The 20,641-nt window shown below is 41.2% G+C and overlaps 1 protein-coding gene across 3 annotated transcripts in view; it reads right to left on the bottom strand.

Annotated features, from left to right (window-relative positions):
- Positions 1 to 13,004, bottom strand: part of ANO5 (anoctamin 5) — a 73,506-nt gene extending 60,502 nt beyond the window's left edge. For all 3 annotated transcript variants that reach the window (XR_005065651.1, XR_005065652.1, XM_037040390.1), the window contains exons 1-2: positions 12,560 to 13,004; positions 814 to 860 (exon numbers count right to left, since the gene is read on the bottom strand). Coding sequence is in view for 1 of the 3 variants with exons in the window: in XM_037040390.1 (XP_036896285.1) it covers positions 814 to 860; positions 12,560 to 12,599 (87 nt within the window). In the remaining 2 variants the exon portion in view is untranslated. The remainder of the gene's footprint in view (positions 1 to 813; positions 861 to 12,559) is intronic.
- Between the last annotated feature and the right edge of the window lie 7,637 nt (positions 13,005 to 20,641).

Here is a 20,641-nt window from a genome sequence, read left to right as displayed (position 1 = left end):
TCAGTCAACCAGCTTATCCAACCAGTTTATCCAGCTAACTAGCACACAGACAATCTACTCGGACAGGCTTTCTTTCCCAAGGTGGGAATTTCAGTCATTCCTAAAAAGCTATTTGTAAAGGATCCTCTGTTTTTTAAATCTTGCTGAATAGCCCTAATCCTATTCAAGGACATGCACCTCTGTAAGTACTGCTTTCAGTCAATTCGAACCTACTGCAAAGATTAATTTACCTGAAATACCTTCAGATGCTTATATTCTGTATATAAAAATCCTATTTGTATATTTTTGCAAGTTTATGTAAATAAAATAAAGCCTTTGGCTAAGAAAATTCTGTGTTTTTATAAGTAGTGTGTTTAGTATTTAGTATTTCATTTAATACGTTTACTCAACTCGGGTGGAATCGCGTGAGCCCCGGCACAGGTACCAATAAGCACTAACCACATCCCAACACCTGTGACATAAAGAGCTGTCACATAGTACACCTGCCTTGTACTTCAGCACAGGGTGAAGGGAAATACTATTATCTTGCATATAAAGTCGTAGCATTCTGAGTTTATTTCACAGGAAGCCTGAAAAGAAATCCAAGCTTATGTTTGCTCCCCTAAAACATCTAGAAAGTCCCAATATTAAATCTGCATGGAACATGGAATTTGCTTTACTTACTAAAAAGTGAATAGGTTAGGAGATGAAATAGAATGTAGTAAGAGTAAATAACTGAAGTACAAAGATCTAAGTAGTCATACGAAGTACATCTCTAACCTAGTCTCAATTTTTTGTTCTGACTCACAGGAAGCTAGTATATATTTAACTTACCTCATTCATTTCAAAAACGTAGTCTGCTTCCCTATTGGTTCTTCTTTCTAAAATTGATAAGAAAAAAATGTTAAAATGTCCAATTGATCAGAATATGTTAAAAGTCTGCATATAGAGAAAATAGCAATTCAACAATCAAACAAAAAAGTTCAAAGAAAAAAAATACTGGAAGAAAATGCCCAAGATCTTCCCAGAGCTAAGTTGTTCAAAGCAGCCTAACAAAAGAAGTTAGTACCAAAAGCTGTCTATAAGCTAGGAGAAAAATGTCATGATGTTCTTCTCACATGTAGGATCTAATTGCACCAACTAAGAAATAAACTTAACTGGGATAAATGCAGTAGACATGAAACTGCTGAGAGGAAAACATCCAGTCAGGATGTTCACTGTTACCTCTTTTCTTACTCTGTGAGATTTAATATTCTATCGGCATTGTTTTCCTAAAGTTGACCCAAAGTGTTTGCTAGTAAAGCAACTTCAGCACACAACATAATTTAAAAGTCATTAATGTGTGACTCCTAAGGTTTGTGCAAGCATTTTATTAGATAACGCAGGCAAAGTGCTTCACGTGGTCGTGAGGTCACTGAACGTTTGTTGTTCTTCTTGACATTGTTATTATCAGAATGTGCTCTGTTCTTTTGTTGATTTTCAAAACTTTTAAATTCTTTGGGATACATTTTAGAGTGTCAGAATAAAGATAAAACAATTTCTTTCATATTCAAATCTTTCTGTTACAGGATGTTATTTTAAAAGTTAACAGGAAAGCAGGAAAACAGACTGTGACTTTAGCTGTATCACTTAACTTTTTTTAGTGCAGGTTTTCTCATCTTTAAGATTTATTATATAAGTAAAAATTATTTGAAAATATAAAACATTATATGGTATCATCATAGTACTCTTTAAATGTACAGTTCAAAACTCCATAATGCCTTAACCATCTCTCACTAGACTTTTTATTTTATTTTTTTTAAAAAATAGATTTCATTTATTTATCTTTAGAGGAGAAGGGAAGGAGAGAGGAAGAGAAATATCAATGTAGGGTTGCCTCTGGTGTGTCCCCCGCCGGGAACTGGCCCGCAACCCAGGCATGTGCCCTGACTGGGAATCAAACCGCGATCGTGTGGTTCGCAGGCCCACGCTCAATCCACTGAGCTACACCAGCCAGGGCTTTCTCACTAGACTTTTTAATGAAAAAGACATCAATCTAGTAAATAACTGGATTCTAAAATATACATACTTTGTCTCTCAATGTATGGTACTTGAGAACTGACTTAGGAAGCCTTTCATTATTTTCCAAGATAAAAACAGTCACTATTACACAGAATAACTGAATAGAGTTCCAAATACAGAGCAAACAAGTTCAAGCCTTAAGCTAGGGGTTACAGATGCTGATATTGAGAAAATGATACCTACAAAGAAAGGCTCCTGGAAGATTAAACAATCAACAAAACTCCCAGCCATTTCCATACTGGAGTCTCGCATGCAATCACACTTCAGGAGAACACTGCACTAAGGTGCCCGCCTTCTGCACCAAACTACCTTCCTGGGCTGTGTTACTGCCATCAGAGCCAGCCCTTATAAAGGAGTTTGGAAATTTATTTCAACCAATAGGACTGAAGTTTCCCCCTCCAAGTGCAACTGTGCAGTTATATACCCATCAGCATCTTCACCACCCAATCAGAGTGCCTCCCTTCTGACCAATTAGAAACAGTGCCTTTTGCACCAAACTGCAAGGATTTGCAGACCTCTTTTGCATGAGGATGGACCAATCAGGGGTCAGGGGCGGGGACTTCTGTCTCTACAAGCCAGCTCCCCTGTGGCTGAGAGAGTGCACTTTCCCTTTCCACTAAAGACTGCATTCCCTGGCTGAAGCTGAATCTCAGTCACCAAAGATGACTCCTGGAGCAGAGCGGAACAGAGTGGAGTGAATGAGATGGGAGCAGATGGAGTAGACCCGAGCAGAGCCAGCTAGCAGGAGAGGGGCCTGGCCCCAGGGTCTCCTGGAGATGGGCCACCCTCCAGCCCTGCTGGTCTACAGCTGTGCTGCTTCATCATTGAGCTGTAACACTACTGAGCTATTCCACAGCCACGCTGTATCACTGAATAAAGTTTCCTCTTCACCGCACTTCAAACTGGATCCTGTTGGCAACGACGGGGCACCAACCACCATCAGCTGACACACAGTATTTTACACCTCCAGCTTTTTAGAAGAGAAAGTGTCTCCAGAACCTCCTTCATCTATTTACTTATTTTGCTGCATTTAACATATAGTTAAAAAGTATTTTCAAACTGCTATTGGAACTTCATACAAGGCATTTATTTGAGAATGTTGAAAAGGGGCATTATTTCTCCAGATTATCTCCTACTCCTACTACCTCTCTTATGTTTTGCTGCTCCCTTTCCCTGGAACTGTTTTTTTCCTAGGCCAACTCTTTCTAATTTTCCATTGTATCAGTTTGACATCCTCCTTCCAAGCCTTGCCTGAAACCCCTTCATCTGCCCCCTGGATTAGCTTCCTACCTGCCCCCAGGGTGCGATGAACCAAGCCCTCTCCCAGCACCTAGCCCAGTTATGACCCCTCCACAAGACTGCAAGCTCCCTGAGAGCCAGGCGGAGTATACTGTGTAAACTGCATCCTTTTTTGGAAAAGCAGAAGACTAAAGAGGAAAGACGTATTACCTCCAACGCTATGTTCCCTCTTACACACAGTGTTCACTGACTATCCTTTTCTCCCAGACACACAAAATCAGATGTTCACGCATGTCACGGATCCAGACACACTTTCACACTCACTTTCAAAGTATAAGGCTGTAATAATTGCATATAGCAACAAACCCGTCAAAATAAAGGATTATCTGAAGAGGCAAGGATTTGAACCCCACAACTCTCAATGAGCTTTTTATTATTCTTCCAACTTCCTCTAACTTCACTGGAAATGACTACACTCTTCCTAATGCGATAGAAACCTGCGGTATGAAGGGCTTAATACCAATCACTGTAGCCAATCGTAAAATATGAACTGAAAGTCAACTCAGCCCGAAGACTGAGCTTTAAGTTTTCACTGAAAGCACATTACTAAGAATACACTCCAGCAAACCCAGAGCCCAAAAATAGCCCCCACATTTACCAAATGATCTTCTCAGTTTACACCCCTCCCAGGAGCATAAAATGAAAGTACACTTGACCCTTTAACAATGCAGGGGTTAAGGGCACTGACACCCATTCACCCAACTCGATCAAAAGTCTTCATATAACTTTTGACTGTCTAAAATCTCCTAATAGCCTATTAACACATATGAACACAGGAAGCCTGTCAACACATTAACATATACTTTGTATGTTATATGTAGTACATACTGTATTCTTATAATAAAGCTAGATATCAAAAATATTAGAAAATTCAGAAGGAAAATACATTGACAGTATTTACTGGAAAAAATCCACATATAAGTAGACCCACACAGTTCAAACCCATGTGCTTCAAGGATCAACTGTATATGTAATCAAATATTCACACTACCAAAGGGGAAGTGGTTTGATTAAATACAATGTTTAACATAGTTGTAAAGATGCAAACAACTTTATATCCCACTTTAAAACTGCCTTTTCCCATTGTTAAGCCCTTAAGCTGTCTTTTCCAATGCTGGATGTACAGTAAATCAGCTAAAGAATAAATATTTCAAATCAGAACATCCTTTCTACGTCAGCCACTCAACAGCTCAGCTTCCGCAACACTGACATTTTAACAGCAGCATTTGTTTACATAACCATTAAAGTGTTCTATTACATTTTGCCCTTGAAATTACATTAAAAATTACTAGATAGTGGGAACACTAACTGGATATCGCTGATTGCTTAATGTGTTCAACTATCAAGAAAATAAACAGAGAATGTAACATATTCAAGAAATGTGAACTAGTATGACAAAAGGCAAAATGTTAATCTCTCTGGGAAGAAAGCTCATCACACATAAATCAATTGGTTACCTTTCTCATATTTACTTTTTGAATGTGATTTAGGAAATACATAATATATAAGACCCAGGCTTTCAGCAAAGCTATGTACAAATATATATAGGATAAATATATAAGATCCTGTTTCAGTAAACTTATTCTAAGAAATGTGTTTATTTTTTAAAACACAGAAATAGAAGTAGCTTCTAAAATCTGATACTACGTAACCCAGTATTTTCCCGCCTTCTTCAACCACTTTTTTGTTTTTCATCCTCATCCTAGGATTTTTTTTCATTGCTGTTAGAAAGGAGGGGAGAGAAACACTGATGAGAGAGAAGCATCCACTGGTTGCCTCCTATGGCCCCTGACCAGGAATCAAACCCCACAACTCAGGTATGTGCCCTGAAAGACTATGAAACCCACAACCTTTCAGTTATCAGACAACTCTCCAACTAACTGAGCCACACTGGCCAGGGCCAGACAATACTCTGGTTTTCTTTCTTATTTTTAAATTATATTTTACTGATTATGCTATTAACAGTTGTCCCAATTGTTCCCCCTTTACCCTCCTCCACTCCTTCCTGTAATCCCCACACCATTGTTCATGTCCATGGGCCACACAGATGAGTTCTTTGGCAACTATATTTCCTATACTGTACTTTACATCCCCAAGGCTATTCTGTAACTACCTATTTGTACTTCTTAATCCCTTTACCGCTTCACCCAGTCCTCCACACTCCCCTCCCATCTGGCAACCATCAACATGATCTTTGTATCCATGATTCTGTCTCTGTTCATCTTGTTTGCTTAGTTTTTTAGTTTCAATTGTTGACAGATATATATATTTATTGCCATTATATTGTTCATAGTTATCTTCTTGTTTTTCTTAAGTAAGTCCCTTCAACATTTCATATAATAATGGTTTGGTGATGATGAACTCCTTCAGTTTTTTCATTTCTGGGAAGCTCTTTATCTACCCTTAAATTTTAAATGAAAATTTTGCTGGGTAGAGCAATCTTGGCTGTAGGTCCCTGCTTTTCAGGTCTTTGAATATTTTTCTTGCCAATCCCATTTAGTCTCCAGTTTCTTTTGAGAAATCAGCTGACAGTCTTATGGGGACTCTCCTGGAGGTAACTAACTTCTTTTCTCTTGCTGCTTTTAGATTCTCTCATTATCATTAGCCTCTGGCATTTTAATTATGTGTCCTCTTGGAGTGGACCTCTTTGTACCCATCTTATTTGGGACACTCTGTGCTTCTTGCACTTGCATGTCTATTTCCTTTATCAAATTAGGGACGTTTTCTTTCATTATTTTTTCAAACAGATTTCCAATTTCTTGCTCTTTCTCTTCTCCTTCTGGTACCCCTATGATTCGAATGTTGGACTTCTTGAAGTTGTCCCAGGAGCTGCTTATACTATCCTCATTTTTTGGATTCTTTTTTCTTCCTGTTGATCTGATTAGTTGCTTTTTTAGTCCTTATGTTCCACATCATTGATTTGATTCTCAGCTTCATCCATTCTACTGCTGTTTCCTTGTAAATTGTTCTTTATTTCAATTAGTGTATCATTTGTTTCTGACTGGATCTTTTTTATGCTGTTAAGGTCCTCACTAAGCTCCTTGAGTATCCTTATAACCAGTGTTTTGAACTCTGCATTTGATAGATTGCATATTGTCATTTTATCTAGCTCTTTATTTGGAGTTTTGATCTGTTCTTTTATTTGGACCATGTTTGTCTCTTCCTTTTGGCAGCCTCCCTCTGTTTGTTCTTATGTATTAGGTAGAACTGCTTTGACTCCATGTCTTGGTAGCATGGCCTAATGTGGTAAGTGTCCTGTAGGGTCCAGTGGCACAGCCTCCCCTTTCACCCAAGCTGGGTACTCAAGGTAGGCCCTTTGTGTGGGCTGAGTACACCCTATTCTTGTAGTTGAGCCTTGGTTGCTCTTGGCAGATCAATGAGAGGAATCTACCCAGGCCAGTCATCCGCAAGGATTGGCTATGACCACTGACCACCAACCTCCACCCTCTGCGGAGGATCAGCTATGCAGGGGCAGGGTGATGGTGCTCCAACGTGGTCTATAGGTGTACTGGGTGTGTTGGCCCTGGGGTTTCCAGGATGGTGTAGGCCAAAGTCAGCCACAATCACCTGTGTTTTTCCCAGGGCCACCCTGCCTGAGTTATAAAGCAATATGAGATGGCTGCTACTTTTGCTGGGTTTGGAGATTCCCAGGAGAATCCGAGCTGTGAATCTAGGAAGTTGTGTAGCATGATCTAAGACCAGCCATTCACATGGAAAAACAGACTGGGTGGGTCCTTATGTTGGGTGGGGCAGAGTCTAGGGATCTCCAAGGTTGGTCAAACAGTGTTAGTCAGCTTGATGGAGTCTCAGATATGGCACCAGCTTGCCAGCTCTGCGAGAGCAAGGGTTCAGAAACGGGACAATGGCTTCTGCTTGGCTTGATGCCAGACACTTCAGTTCCTCCTTTCAAGCTGCTACCTGGTGCTGGAGCTCAGAGGGAGTGAGTCTCAGTAGGAGAGTCCACGTGTGAATTTTTTAAGAGAACTGCCTGGGGCCCAGAAGTTTCCTCCAACCTAATCCCTGATGATTTTTGCAGCCAGCAGTGTGTGAGGACCTATCTCTCTGGCACCGAAATCCTGGGCTGGGAGGCCTAGCGTGGGGCTGCAACTCCTCACTCCCAAGATATCCTTCCCAAACTTTTATCTGCCACATATGGGTGAGGGACCATTCCAGTCCGCCTCTGTGCCCCTCCTACCAGTCTGGATGGAAGTCGTTTCTTTTATTCCGCAGTTGTCAGACTTCCATTCAACTTGATTTCTACAAGTTCTGAGTGATGGCTGTTCTATATTTTAGTTGTGATTTCGATGTGGTTGTGGGAGGAGGTGAGCTACGTCTGCCTATGCCACCATCTTGATCAGGAGTCTCAATACTTTTGTTTTCATAACTGTGTCATTAAGCTCCAGGAACAAACTATGTGTTTAAAACCAGTCTTCCTAAAATTTACTAAATTGTTCATGTTAAAAACGAATCCTCCTATGTTAAATTTATTCCTAGGTTTTTTTTTTTTTGATGCAATTGTAAATGGGATTGTTTTATTAGTTTCCCTTTCTGATAGTTCATTATTGGTGTATAAAATGCAACTGATTTCTAGTTACTTATTTTGTATGCTGCTACTTTACTGAATTTATTTATCAGTTCTAGTAACTTTTGGGGAATAAATTCAAAATGGATTAGACTTACATGTAAGACTTGAAACCATAAAATGCCTAGAAGAAAACATAGGCAGTAAAATCTCAAATAGTGCTTGAAGGAATAATTTTTTCTGATATATCTCCTTAGGAAAGGCAAATAAAAGAAAAAATAAGCAAATGGGACTACATCAAACTAAAAAGTTTTTGCCCAACAAACAAAATGAAAAGGGAACCCACTGAATGGGACAGCATATTTGCCAATGGTACATCTGATAAGAAGGTAACATCCAAAATGTATAAAGAACTCATAGAATTCAACATCAAAAAAATCAAACAATCCAATTTAAAATGGGCAAAGTCCCTGAATAGACACTTTTCCCAAAAGGGCAAACAGTGGCCAATAGACATTGAAAAGATACTCAATGTCTCTAATCATCAGAGAAAAAATTTAAAACCACAATGAGATACTGCTTCACACCTGTCAGAATGGCTATCATCAATAAGTCAGCAAACAACAAGTGTGGCAAGGACGGGGAGAAAGGAAACCCTTGTGCACTGTTGGTGAGAGTGCAGATGGGCGCAGCCACTGTGAAAAACAGTATGAAGTTTCCTCAAAAAATTAAACATGGAACTGCCTTACGATCCAGTGATTCTACTTTTGGGTAAATATCCAAAGAAACCCGAAGCACTAATTCAAAAGAATATATGCAACCCTGTGTTCATTCCAGCATTATTTACAATGGCCATGACACGGAAGAAGCCCAAATGCCCATCAATAGATGAATGCATAAAAACCTGGTGGTGCGTACATACAACAGAACATTACTCGGTCATAAAAAGAATGAAATCTTTCCCTTTGTGAGAGCATGGATGGACTTAGAGGGCATTATACTAAGAGAAATACACAGAGAAAGACAAATATAATATGATTTCACTTATATGTGTAATCTAAAGAAAAACTAAATGAACAAACAAGACAGAAAGAGACTCACAGATACAGAGACAGACTTACGGTTGCCAATGGGGACGGAGGTTAGGGGACCGGGTGAAAAAGGTGAAGGGATTGAGAAGTGCAGATTGCTAGGCACAAAACAGTTATGGGGATATAAAGTACACATAGAAAATATAGACAATAATATTGTAATAATTATGTATGGCACAGGTGGATACAGGAATATATTAGGGGAGACATTTCAGTTAAGCATATGATTAGCTAACCACTATGCTCTACTCCTGAAACTAATACAAAATAAGATTGAATGTAAACTATAATTTAAAACAAAATTACAAAAATACATTCTCATTGCAATGCACTTTTCATACACCCCTAGTGATAGCAAAGGTCTTAATAATGGATAGTAAAATCAACCTGGCAAAATAACTCACACATTGAAAAACATGTAGAAACCTAAGTGTCATCTGCGGGGCCCGGGCCACCCTGCTCTTCAGACCCACTCTCACTAATCCAGACTACCACGCCGTCCTGGATTCTGGGTCTATGCACAGAACGTCGGCGGGAATCTGGGCAGGAGCAGTCATCAGAACCAACCACCAAATATATGTGGTATTCCACACCAATATTCTTTTCTCCTACTTCCACCCAAATTGGAGGCAAAACTTCAAACACAATGAGAGAAAATATAAACAAATTACAGAGGCCTTTCCCAAGAAAAGAAAAACTGAAATTCCTGTGGGAAAACTTCTAAAACCTTCCTGGGACAGATTCAAGCTGCGATATAACTTACGCTGGGGTGATACTGATTTAAGTACACATTCTAGTAAGTAAAATTATCCTGAGGCTAAATTAGATCACACTTCTGACACCTGAAAGAGAATAATGGTCAGTTTCTGCACTGTCATGTTGGTATCTTTTTTCATTATATATAGATACTTACATACTTCACATTTTTCCTCCACTCTTCCTTCAGGGAAGGATCTATTTCTGTACCCTTCAATGGCTTTACTTCAGCAGGACTGATAACAAGGAATTATCAAATTCTTTATATTAAAAAATATCTATTAATGCCTTCAAATTACTGAAATTACAACAAAAAGTAATTCTCAGCAAAGAAGAAAACCACTAAGTAAGTATAGAAAGGGACTTCTAATACATTCAAAAGTCATTTCATTCTTTTGCATCAGTGAATACCAATCATTTCCCTAATAAATAAATTTATTGTGTCATTTACCAAAGCCATTAGTCAAAGCTGAAAGTTTTCAACAGTTTTCCCTCTATCCTTAAATTATTGTTTTATTTGAAAATGGGGCAGTTGCTTCACACAGAATTGGAGAATATACTTGCAAATCATAGATATGGAATATATAAAGAACTTTTACAAAGCAATAATAAAATGACAAATGACTCAATTTTTATATGGGCAAAGGATTTGAACAAACATTTCTCCAAAGAAGATATATGAATGGCTAATAATCATTGGAAAAGATATTTGACATATTAGTTACTGGGCAAATGCAAATCAAATCACAGTGAGGCCCTGGCTGGTGTGGCTCAGTGGATTGAGCACCAGGCTGTGGACCAAAGGGTTGCTGGTTTGATTCCCAGTCAGGGCACATTCCTGGGTTATACGCCAGGTCCTCAGTAGGGGGCATGTGAGAGGCAACCACACATTGATGTTTCTCTCCCTCTCTTTCTCCCTCCCTTTCCCTTTGTCTAAAAATAAGTAAGTAACAGGCTGACAGGGTCCAGAGGGGTGAGGGGAGAGAATCATAGGGGAAAAGGGGATGGACTCACATGAACAAGTATAAAGGACACATGGACAATAACTAAGGTGGGGGGCGGAAATGGGAGGGAGGTGGGGAGCACTGGGGGGGCAGGGCTGGGAATATAAGACAGAAAACTGCACTTGAACAAGAATTAAATAAAAATAAAATTTTTTAAAAAATAAATAAAAGTAAGTAAGTAAAATCTTAAAAAAAAACCCACATTGAACACTTCATAACCACTTCGAAGGTGATAACTAAAACAGATAATAAAAAATGTTAGTAAGGATGTAGAAAAATTAAAACTCTTATGGAGTAGAACTATAAAATGATGCAGATACTTGGAAAACAGCTTGGTAGTTTCTTTCCTTACAGAGTTACTAACTGATCCAGCAATCCCACTCCTAGGCATACACCCAAGAAACAATTTCATCCAAAAGCCCGTACATGAATATTCATAGCATGATAGGAAAAAAAGCAGAAGCAACCTAAATGTCCACCAACTGATGAATGGACAAAGTGTGATGTGTGTATACATATATAATGGGATAATATTCCATTATATATATACATGTTTATATTTATATATGTGTATATATACACATAAATATGTGTGTGTATATAATGGAATATTATTTGGCACTAAAAAGGAATAATGCACTGATACAAATTATAACATGGGTGAACTTCAAAATCATCATGCTAAGCGAAAGCAGCCAGTTAGAAAAGACCACATATTATATGAGTCTGTTTAGAGTACGTGTCCGGAACAGGTCATTTTCCAGAGTAAATAAATGAGTGGCTGCCCGCAGCTGGGAGTAGGACTAGGAGAAAGGGGGATGGGAAGTGACTATTAAGAGGTTTCTATTTGGGGTGATGAAAATGTTCTAAAATTAGATTGTGGTGATGAGTGCAGAACTCTAAATATACCAAAAACCACTGAATTGTACACTTTAAATGGCTGACTTTTATAGCATGTGAATCATAGCAATAAAACTGTTAAGAAAGTGGAGGAAGAGAATGCAATAATGTGTTGCATTTCTTGGTGCCTTTAAAGACTGACTAGTCAGACTACCTAGAACTTTTATCAATTTTTTCCAGTAAAAATGTAATACTAAACAAGCTAAAAAAAACACAAAACGGTGTTATTAAGGGGAACTGAGTCATTGAGGGTCCTGAAGACGGCCCGAGTAAAACAGGTGCATTAAAAAAAAAATGTGTGTACTAAATAAATCCACAGATTATAGGTCTGTGAAAAGGCCTTAACAAAGAATGAGCAAATATTCCTCAACTTAAGATTCAATTAAAACAGGTAGTACCGCAGCGTTCGTTCCCAAGTGCACAAGAATCTGAACCCTTAGGGTCCGGTAATTAACCAGGATCTCAAAGCTTGAGCAGTAATCGGCGAATAAAGCAAGGCAAAAGCACTCAAGGGCCGGCTTCCACACGAGGGTCGACTGCCGTGCACCCTAAGCTGTGGCCCTCAGTCGGAGACTGTTCGAGTGTCTGGGCACTTAAAATTCACACGCCCAGCGCGCTCACCTACAGCCTCCTAGCATTTTTCCTTAGATCCGCCGCGTACCCAGAAGCAAAGGAGGATGGTCTCGGAAGCGCAGGGGATCACTGGACCAAGGCTAGGGGCTGGCCGGAGCAGCAGAGGGCAGCAGAGGACATCAAAGGGGCGCCTACCCCCACCCACTTGGGGAGGGTCTGCTCGTCTTGCAGTCCCAGTGTCCAGCAGGGCACGCCTCCCAGGGAACGTCCCCGGGGTCCAGGCCGCAGGGCCGCCAACGTCCCCCTCGATCCCCGCGCCTGCGGTGCCCGGGTGTGCGCGCGGAGTCCAGCGGCGCCACTCCTCCGGTTCCTACCTTCCTCCTGCACCATTTCCAGGACATTCGGATCACCCATCTTCGCCAGCTCGTTAATGACACTAAATGAGGCGACAGAACCCTGCGACCGGCGGTCAGTTCTCGGACGGAGACTGATTGTGATCGTGGGCCGACGGTCTACGTGCTCTGAAGAGGAGGTGGCTTTCTTCCTCTCCTCTCGGAGGATCTCGTTCCCCTGCCTCTCCGCCCTCCCCGGGATCTCCAGCCAGTTGGGCTTCTTTTCCAAAGGATACTGCCACTTGACCTGCCCCGTGCCCTCAGCCTGCCGCTTCGTCGCCCTCTCACGGAGGCGCTCCTGGGACCCCTCCCAGTACCTCTCCCAAAACCAGGCGGGACGCCGGTCTCCCGGCTTCCTCGCCTCGCCCTGGAGCTCCCCCAGGGCCTCCCCACTCCGGTTCTCCTGCTGCCCTTCTCTCCCGCCCGCTCCGTCCCTCTTTCCCCGCCCTTCTCTCCACCCCTGGACCTCAAGACTCGCCGTCGCCCCGCCCTCCGGGACCGCCATCTCCCTACCCCCCGGCCGCGCCGGTAGGGGGCCGGCCCACTCCTCTTCACTCTGTGGGTCCGTGCTCCTGGGCTCCGCCACTGCTGTCTCCTCGGGGCTGGTCTCTTCCCCTCCCTCGTCGGTGCCCGCCGCCCCCCGGCCTCCCTCCGGGCCCACCGCCTCTTGGCCCGTCAGGTCCAGTCTCAACAGGCGTTGCTCGTCCCATTCCACCGAGTCGGCCCACGTCCAGGACTCCGGGTTCTCTGGAGTTGCCGTCTCCCCTCTCTCCCAGCCGTCCTCCTCGGGTCCCCGCCGACCAGCCAGCGGCTCCCTCAGCCAGTTGTCCTGGTCCGCTTCCATTCGCTTGGCCCTCCGCCTTCAGCAGTGGCCCTCGGAGGGAACCCCCACCCAGCTGGGGAATTCTTTTTGTCGGATGAGAAAAAGCCCCCCTTTCTTAAGGGTACCCTTCCCCTTAAGGCCAACACCCTCCAAGATTCTAGCAGCCCCTCCTTTCTGCGTCCCAAGCGTGACTACTAACTTTACTTCTAGCAGGTGTGACTTTCAGAACAGGGAACCTCCCAGATCTCTTCCGAATAAGGTTGAGGGGGAGGTCAAACATTTTTGTCCTGAATTCGAATTCAGCCTCCGCCCCTAGAAGTTGAGTGGTGTTGACCTGGTTTCTGGCAGCTTCAGTTTCCCCATCTTTAAAATGAGAACGATAACAGTACCCGCCTCTAGGAATGTTGTGAGTACAGTGCAGAGTGTGGGCGTAATGTGTTAAAACTAGCCTCCATCAAAACTAACCCCTATTACTTTGGGACAGCAGTTCAGCTCAAGCAGCGTGAGCCCACTGTTCTCAGGCTCCTGAGTTCATTCTGTTACTGGGACCCCCAACAGCTGCCAGGTACCCAATGATTGGGAGATACGGAGAATTACTGTCTAGTGGGTGAAAAAGACACGAGCACTCAGGGTAAAGCAGAGGTATGAGCTGGAAGGCCTTGAGAGTACTGAGGACTGCATGACTTTGCCTTTGGGGCGGGGATGGGTGGTTTAAGAAAAAGGAGGAGCTAACCAAGGAAGATTTGCCTTTTCTTTTTTTCTTAGGCTATTCTGTTTTTTCCCCTTTCTATGGACTGTTTAGAACTAAGAATTACCATTTATAGATGAGGAAAAAGGCCTAGACATAAGTGTTTTGGTGAAGGTCATGGTTAACTGTGGAACCGGAAATTACCTTCCCCCCCCTCTGTTTTGCTGTCTGTGCTCTTATTAAACCTCTAGGAATACATTAGTTCCTGTCAAATGATTTGAGACAAGCAATTCCCTACTTGATGCATTTTGGAATTGTGTTTGAAATGTGAATCAAGCAATGGACTTACATGTAATTAAAATAAATCTGAAGTTATGATGCAAGTGTTTGGTTTTTACTTCTTGATTACTAACCATTGTTTGATTCTAATGTTTACAACATGATTTGTTTCATGTTCGTCCTGTATCTTGGGTACTCTGGTAGGTGCTGTGCGTATTGTGATTCAACAGATGAGTGCAATCTTTGCTTTATGTAGATTAAAAATAAGCACAACAAAATTATCTCTATGGTTTTATATGAGTATCAGTTTTCTAGTTCTTGATTCTGCACTGTATTTGAAGTGATATATGTGAAGAGACATTTAATGCCCTTGATTCTGCACAGAATTAAATGGACTATTTTGATGCTGAACTGGCTGATATGTTAGCAATTTTCTGTAAACTTTGTTAAAAAGGTGAACGCCCCCTGTGTGCTTTAGTTCTGAATCTTACCCACAACTCTTTAGATCTTGAGAAATTTTCTCAGCAGTCTTTTCTCACTATACTATTTTTTTGATGCTTATCCATTTATAATTTTAGAATCTCTTCATGTTCTTTATCTCTACACCCTGGCTCTTTAGACCCAGTCTTCAACTATACAATTGTGTTCTAAGTAATGCACGCACGCTCTCTTACAGGAATTGAACACACGATTAAGTGCGGCAGTCCCCCTTACCTGCAGTTTTGCTTTCCCCAGTTACTGGGGATCAACCAAGGTTCAAAAATATTAAACAAAAATTTCCCCAAATAAACAATTACTAAGTTTTAAATTACAAGCTGTTCTGAGGAGCATCAAGAAATCTCGCATCTTCCTGTGCCGTGTGAGCTGCCTGCTGCCTGTTACTGGCGTAGCAGCCATCTTCGTTTTCAGGTGGACTCATGGCACGGCAGCGCCTGTGTTGCAGGCACCCTTACTTTACTTAAGAATGTCCCCAAAGCTCAAGATTAGTGGTGCTGGCGAGTTGAATGTGCTAAGCAGAAGTCAGAACATGTGTTCTTTAAGCGTAAAGGTGTAAGTTCTGGGCGCAGTAATAAAGGAAAAAAAGCATATGCTGAGATTAACTAAGACCTGTGGTAAGAACAAATCTTCTATCTGTGAAAGTGTGAAGAAGGAAAAAGAAATTAATGCTGGCTTTACTGTGGTACCTCAAACTGCATACATAGTGCATGACAAGTGCCTCAGTTCAAATGGAAAAGACATTACATTTGTGGGTGGAAGCCACAAACATGAAACGTGTTCTGATTGATGGCAACATGTTGCATTAGGAAGCATTGAGCCTATAGGGACCTCAGCCAGGGACCCCTGGACACAAGCGACACCCAGCCATTTACTCCAAGTAGGGGATGGTCAAAATAAGATATTTTGAGAAAGACGCCACATGCGCATAACTTTATTACAGTATATTATTGTAATTGTTCTATCTTTTAGTTATTGTTAATCTCTTAATGTTCCTAATGTATGCATTAAACTTTATCATAGTTATGTATGTGAAAAAAATCATTTAGGAAACTAAGGTCATATTGGTTAAGTGCCCACATTTGCATAGCTATTTTAAAATTTTTTCAATTTATTTTTAGAGAGAGGGGAAGGGAGGGAGAAAGAGAGGGAAACATCAATGTGTGGTTGCCTGTCACACACCCCCTACCGGGGACCTGGCCCACAACCCAAGCATGTGCCCCAACTGGGAATCGAACTGGAGACCCTTTGCTTCACAGTCCAGTGCTCAATCCACTGAGCCACACCAGTTAGGGCTGCATAGCTATTAAAAGACAGAGCAAGAGCTTGGATTCAGAAGAGCCTGACTCTTCAGTTTATGATCTTAATCACCACACAGGTTTGCAAGATGCAAACTAAAATCAGCTTTGATTTTGTTCAATATTTTTATAAATAGATCTAGATTTCCAGTTTTCTGCCATTCCATCTTTTGAAATGTCTCACTCATCAGCTACTGAATGTGATTTCGTGTCGCTGGAAGCCATAATGGTAATTTCCCACAATTGTCATTTTACCCCCTCCCTCTTCAGTTCCTATAATAGCTGATGAGTGAGGCTGTTCAATATTCAATACTTCAAGGTGGGAGGACTTTCTTCCTTCCCATCAGGCAATACCGTTTTTAGAGAAGTGTGTTGGTTTGGGGTACGATGACACTGACTCCAAATTTGAGCTCTCTCTGTTCTTAACTGTGTGCTATGGTGAGACTCTTACCCTTTCTGAGCCTCGGTTTCCTTACTTACAAAATAAAGAAAATAATTTCTACCTCACAGGGTTGTTTGGTTCCATAAATGTGAGAACCATGTTTTTACTTCTTCAAGGATTAAAGTATGGAATGCCACTTTAATTTTATTGAATTTGTTATTGTTGGTGAATTGAATTTAAGTGGTAGAGTTTCAGAGAGCTTTAGAGAAGCCTGTTGTGGTCAACTATATCCATTCCTTTAATTTTCGTGACAATTTATTTTTATTAGTGTGTAATAATTCAGGGAATCTATAAAGCAAACCCATAGATTTCTGGACTTTGAAATCAAGTATGTGATGCATAAAAACACCAATACAAATATTGCTGGAAGCAATGGGAGGAACTCTTAAGTCCCAGGGGACTCACGTATGGATTAAAGAGCTCCATTAGGTAGCATTCAGATGAGTTTTAGGGCTGTGGCCATGAAATAAAAGCTTCTGAGAAATAGTACGTTCCTGTCCAAAGATGACTTAATGTTTCGATTGAAATATGCTGTCGGCCTACTTGTGTTCCTTAAAATACACCCACTACTGAAATTCTAAAGGAGATCTTAAAACTTGGGTTAAATACAAAACCAAAAGATTGAAATACAGAAGCTTCAAGTTAGTGAAAGCATACAATTATGAACACTAAAATTGGTCAGGCCTTGCATAAAATGTTTATGAAAATACGGTCTATTTTCAAAGTATCTAATTTGGTTATAATTTCAACTGTGAGCACAAAGAAAATGCAATTAGGGAGTTCCATTGCCTCAGTAGTTACATTTGGGGTTTTATCCACCTAATTAAACCCTCTTTCCTCTGCTCCACCCAGTGGCTCCATGGTTTCCACCACAAGCATAAGAAACATGAAGACTATACTTGAATCCCCCAAAATTGTGAGCATTCTTATATCTGAGCCTGCTGTGGTCTGTAATGTCATGTTTGAAGGAGAAAATTGTTAATCACATTCTTTCTTTAGTTCTTCCAAGCTAGAAACTTATTTGTAGTTGCAAACTGTCAGGAAAAGAGAAAAAAGCTCACCCTGTTTTATTTCGTAGTTGCTTTACATTCAGGGATGGCTTTAATCTTGAATTGCCAGAAAAGTCATCTTTAAAGACAAAGAAATGGGAGTCTGTAAAGTAAAAACGGGCTGTTTCAAAAAGGAACTGATCAACAACCACTTCACTGAAGTCAGAGAAGGTCAGAGGGGCCCCAGGGCAGGGTCGGCGAACAAGGACTGTCCCAGTAGGGTGTTTAGCCAGAAGAGAAAGTAGCTGACAGCCACGCAGAATATTTTACTGGGTTGGCCAAAAAGTTCGTTTGTTTTTTTCTGCAAGATGGCTCTAGTACAGCTTAGTTGTCTTTAACTTCATTGGAAACACTTGTGTTAGAGTGTATTGTGACAGCTGTCACATCAGCGTGCATTAAAGAAACCAAAATTGGTGAGTTTTTGTGTAGCCATTTTAATATTGAAGATGGAAGAAAAATAAACATTTTCAGCACATTATGTTTTAATTATTTCCAGAAAGGTAAAAGCGAAACTGAAACACACACACACACACACACACACAGATTTGTACAGTGTATGGAGAAGGTGCTGTGATCACTCAAATGTGTCAAAAGTGGTTTGTGAAGTTTTATGCTGGTGGTTTCTCACTGATGATGCTCCACGGTCCGGTAGAGCCAGTTGAAGTTGACAGTGATCCAATCGAGACATTAACTGAGAAAAGTCATTGTTATACTACAGAGGAGAGAGCCAACATACTCAAAATACCCAAATCAACAAAGTTATCAGTGAAAATGAAAAATGTGTCTTTTATGAAAAAAAAACAAAAACACAGGGACTTTTTTGCCAGCCCAGTACAGCTGTGATTATTTAACTATTTGTTCATCGGTCTCCCTTTGCTGCTCCACGAGGATGTGAACCGTGTCTCATATCGTGTTTCTTACTCATCACTGTATCAGCCAGAAGCAAGCACAGGGCTTGATGTGAATACTCATTGACCGAAGGCCAGGTGAATTTCTCCTTCACTATTTTTGCTTTCGCAGAGCTTCTTTTGTGATTGTCTTATTTTGCCAACCAGATCACAGTCATCTGATAGCACAGACCGTATCTTATATTCCTCCAAAGTCTTTGCCAGCGATGTTCCACTCAAATCAGGGTCAATAGCTGTAGGATAGTTATGGATGAATTTGAGAAAGTAAAGGGAAACATAGGGAAGCAAGAGTGCTCGCAGGGGGTTGTGGTGACTTCTGCAGAACACATCTTTAAGTACACATTGGACTGTATGAGATTTCCAAATTTGACCATATTTGTCTTACAAATTTCACATTAAGTTTATGCAGTTACATCTAACTATTGGAGAGTAATAAAGGTGGAGAAACCAAGAAAAATCCTTGGCATGTTGTGTGGGAGAATCAGTTTAAATCATAGCTCACCTACTCACTAACTTAGTAACTCGCACAAGCTTCTAATTCTTGTTGGATCTCAGTTTCCTCAGTTGTGAAATGGACATCTGCCCATTTTGGAGGGTTGTTGTAGAGACTTGGTGGGCCGAGAATGGAGTCTGTAGCCCGTTACAAATAAAAGTAGCTCCCTATCATCTTGTGCTAGTATATTAACATCTCCTTGTCTCCATCTGCCTATCTGCAAAACAGATAAAGAAGTCAAGTATGGCTCAGAGTTCACGTTCATCATTACTGTACTACACTGTAGTTTTTAAGTGTAGGCTTTAAACTCAACTTGTATAAAAAAATTAATAGGCCTTCAGACACCAAGATGTGGAGTTGGTGGAAGAGACAGAAAAGAATTGTGTGTACACATGTGTGTGTGCGTGTGTGCGTGTGTGTGTGTGTAAAGGGGGTGACTGAAGATGTCAGTGTCTGCTTGGGTTATCTGTTTTTCTTCTTCATGGGTGAGTGAGTGACCAGTATGTGTCACACGTCATAAACCTTTGTGTGCCTAGCCTTCATCTGGTGGAAGCCCGAGGTGTTTATTTCTGAGTCAGAGTTTGCAAGGCTACTCATACTACAAGTTTAGCTGTTTGAATAAAAGATTGTTTACACCACAGAATATGTATCATTTTCTTTATATTTAGGGATCTTCCTTTTAATTATGTTAATCAACTGAATTCAGTTATAACACTGGCACTGGTCTAAGGACTTTACATATATTAATCCATTTGATTACTGTAACAACCTCATACAAGAGATGTTCTTCTTCTTCTTTTTTTTTGATGAGGAAACTGAGGCACAGGGGCAGAGGGTTTTAGTAACGTGCCTGAGCCCGCACAGCAGGTGAGTGGTGGAGCCAGGGTTTTTAAGGAGACAAGTTCTAGAGGTCATGTTCTTACTCTCCATAATATTCTAAATCCTATCAGTGTATGAATTTTATACATTACAGCTGAAAACCTACGATCTAGCAGATGCATTGCAGGCCAGAGCGATTACCGGTTATTGTTATGGAATGCCCCTGGGGGATGCCTTGACCTTGATAACTCTGTAACGCTCTCTAAGTGCACCATTAAACTTTATTTATATCACAGGTTCCCTTCTCTAAGATTCTCTTAGTGGGTGAGCGCATAAGGCTGGGCGTGGGGAAGGGAGGAGGAGAGAAACGCGTCCTGGAGCAGGGAGAAGTGCTGGGGGTGTGGCCAGGATTCGGTGCCTCTGAGAGAGGAAGGTGTTGGGGGGAGAAAGAAGTGTTTCTGTGAAACGGTCACAGCAGTGAGGTTGCTACCAGGAGTCCCAGTTTGTGAGTCAGGAAACTGAACACCAGAGGTTGAGGATTTGCTTGTGGTCACATAGCTGGCAAACAGTAGAGCATGGATCAGAAACTGTGTTTAAATTATCCCAGATTTAAGTGCTATTTCTTCCATTAACTTGGATCCCTTTTAGGGACTGGGAGAAGAACAGAAGGATGTGTACCCCTGGTCCTGAAAAGGGAAATAGGAGAGGATGGAGAAAAAAAAAGTGTCCTCTTTCTAATTTTGCAAGTTTGCCCCGCTACTTGACTTTTT

Source organism: Sturnira hondurensis, unplaced genomic scaffold, assembly GCF_014824575.4.
Source record: "Sturnira hondurensis isolate 20B ecotype Veracruz unplaced genomic scaffold, ASM1482457v3 Scaffold0002638, whole genome shotgun sequence".
Lineage (NCBI taxonomy): Eukaryota > Metazoa > Chordata > Mammalia > Chiroptera > Phyllostomidae > Sturnira > Sturnira hondurensis.
The sequence above is the reverse complement of the archived record's forward strand: the minus strand, read 5'-3'. Positions and strand labels throughout refer to the sequence as shown.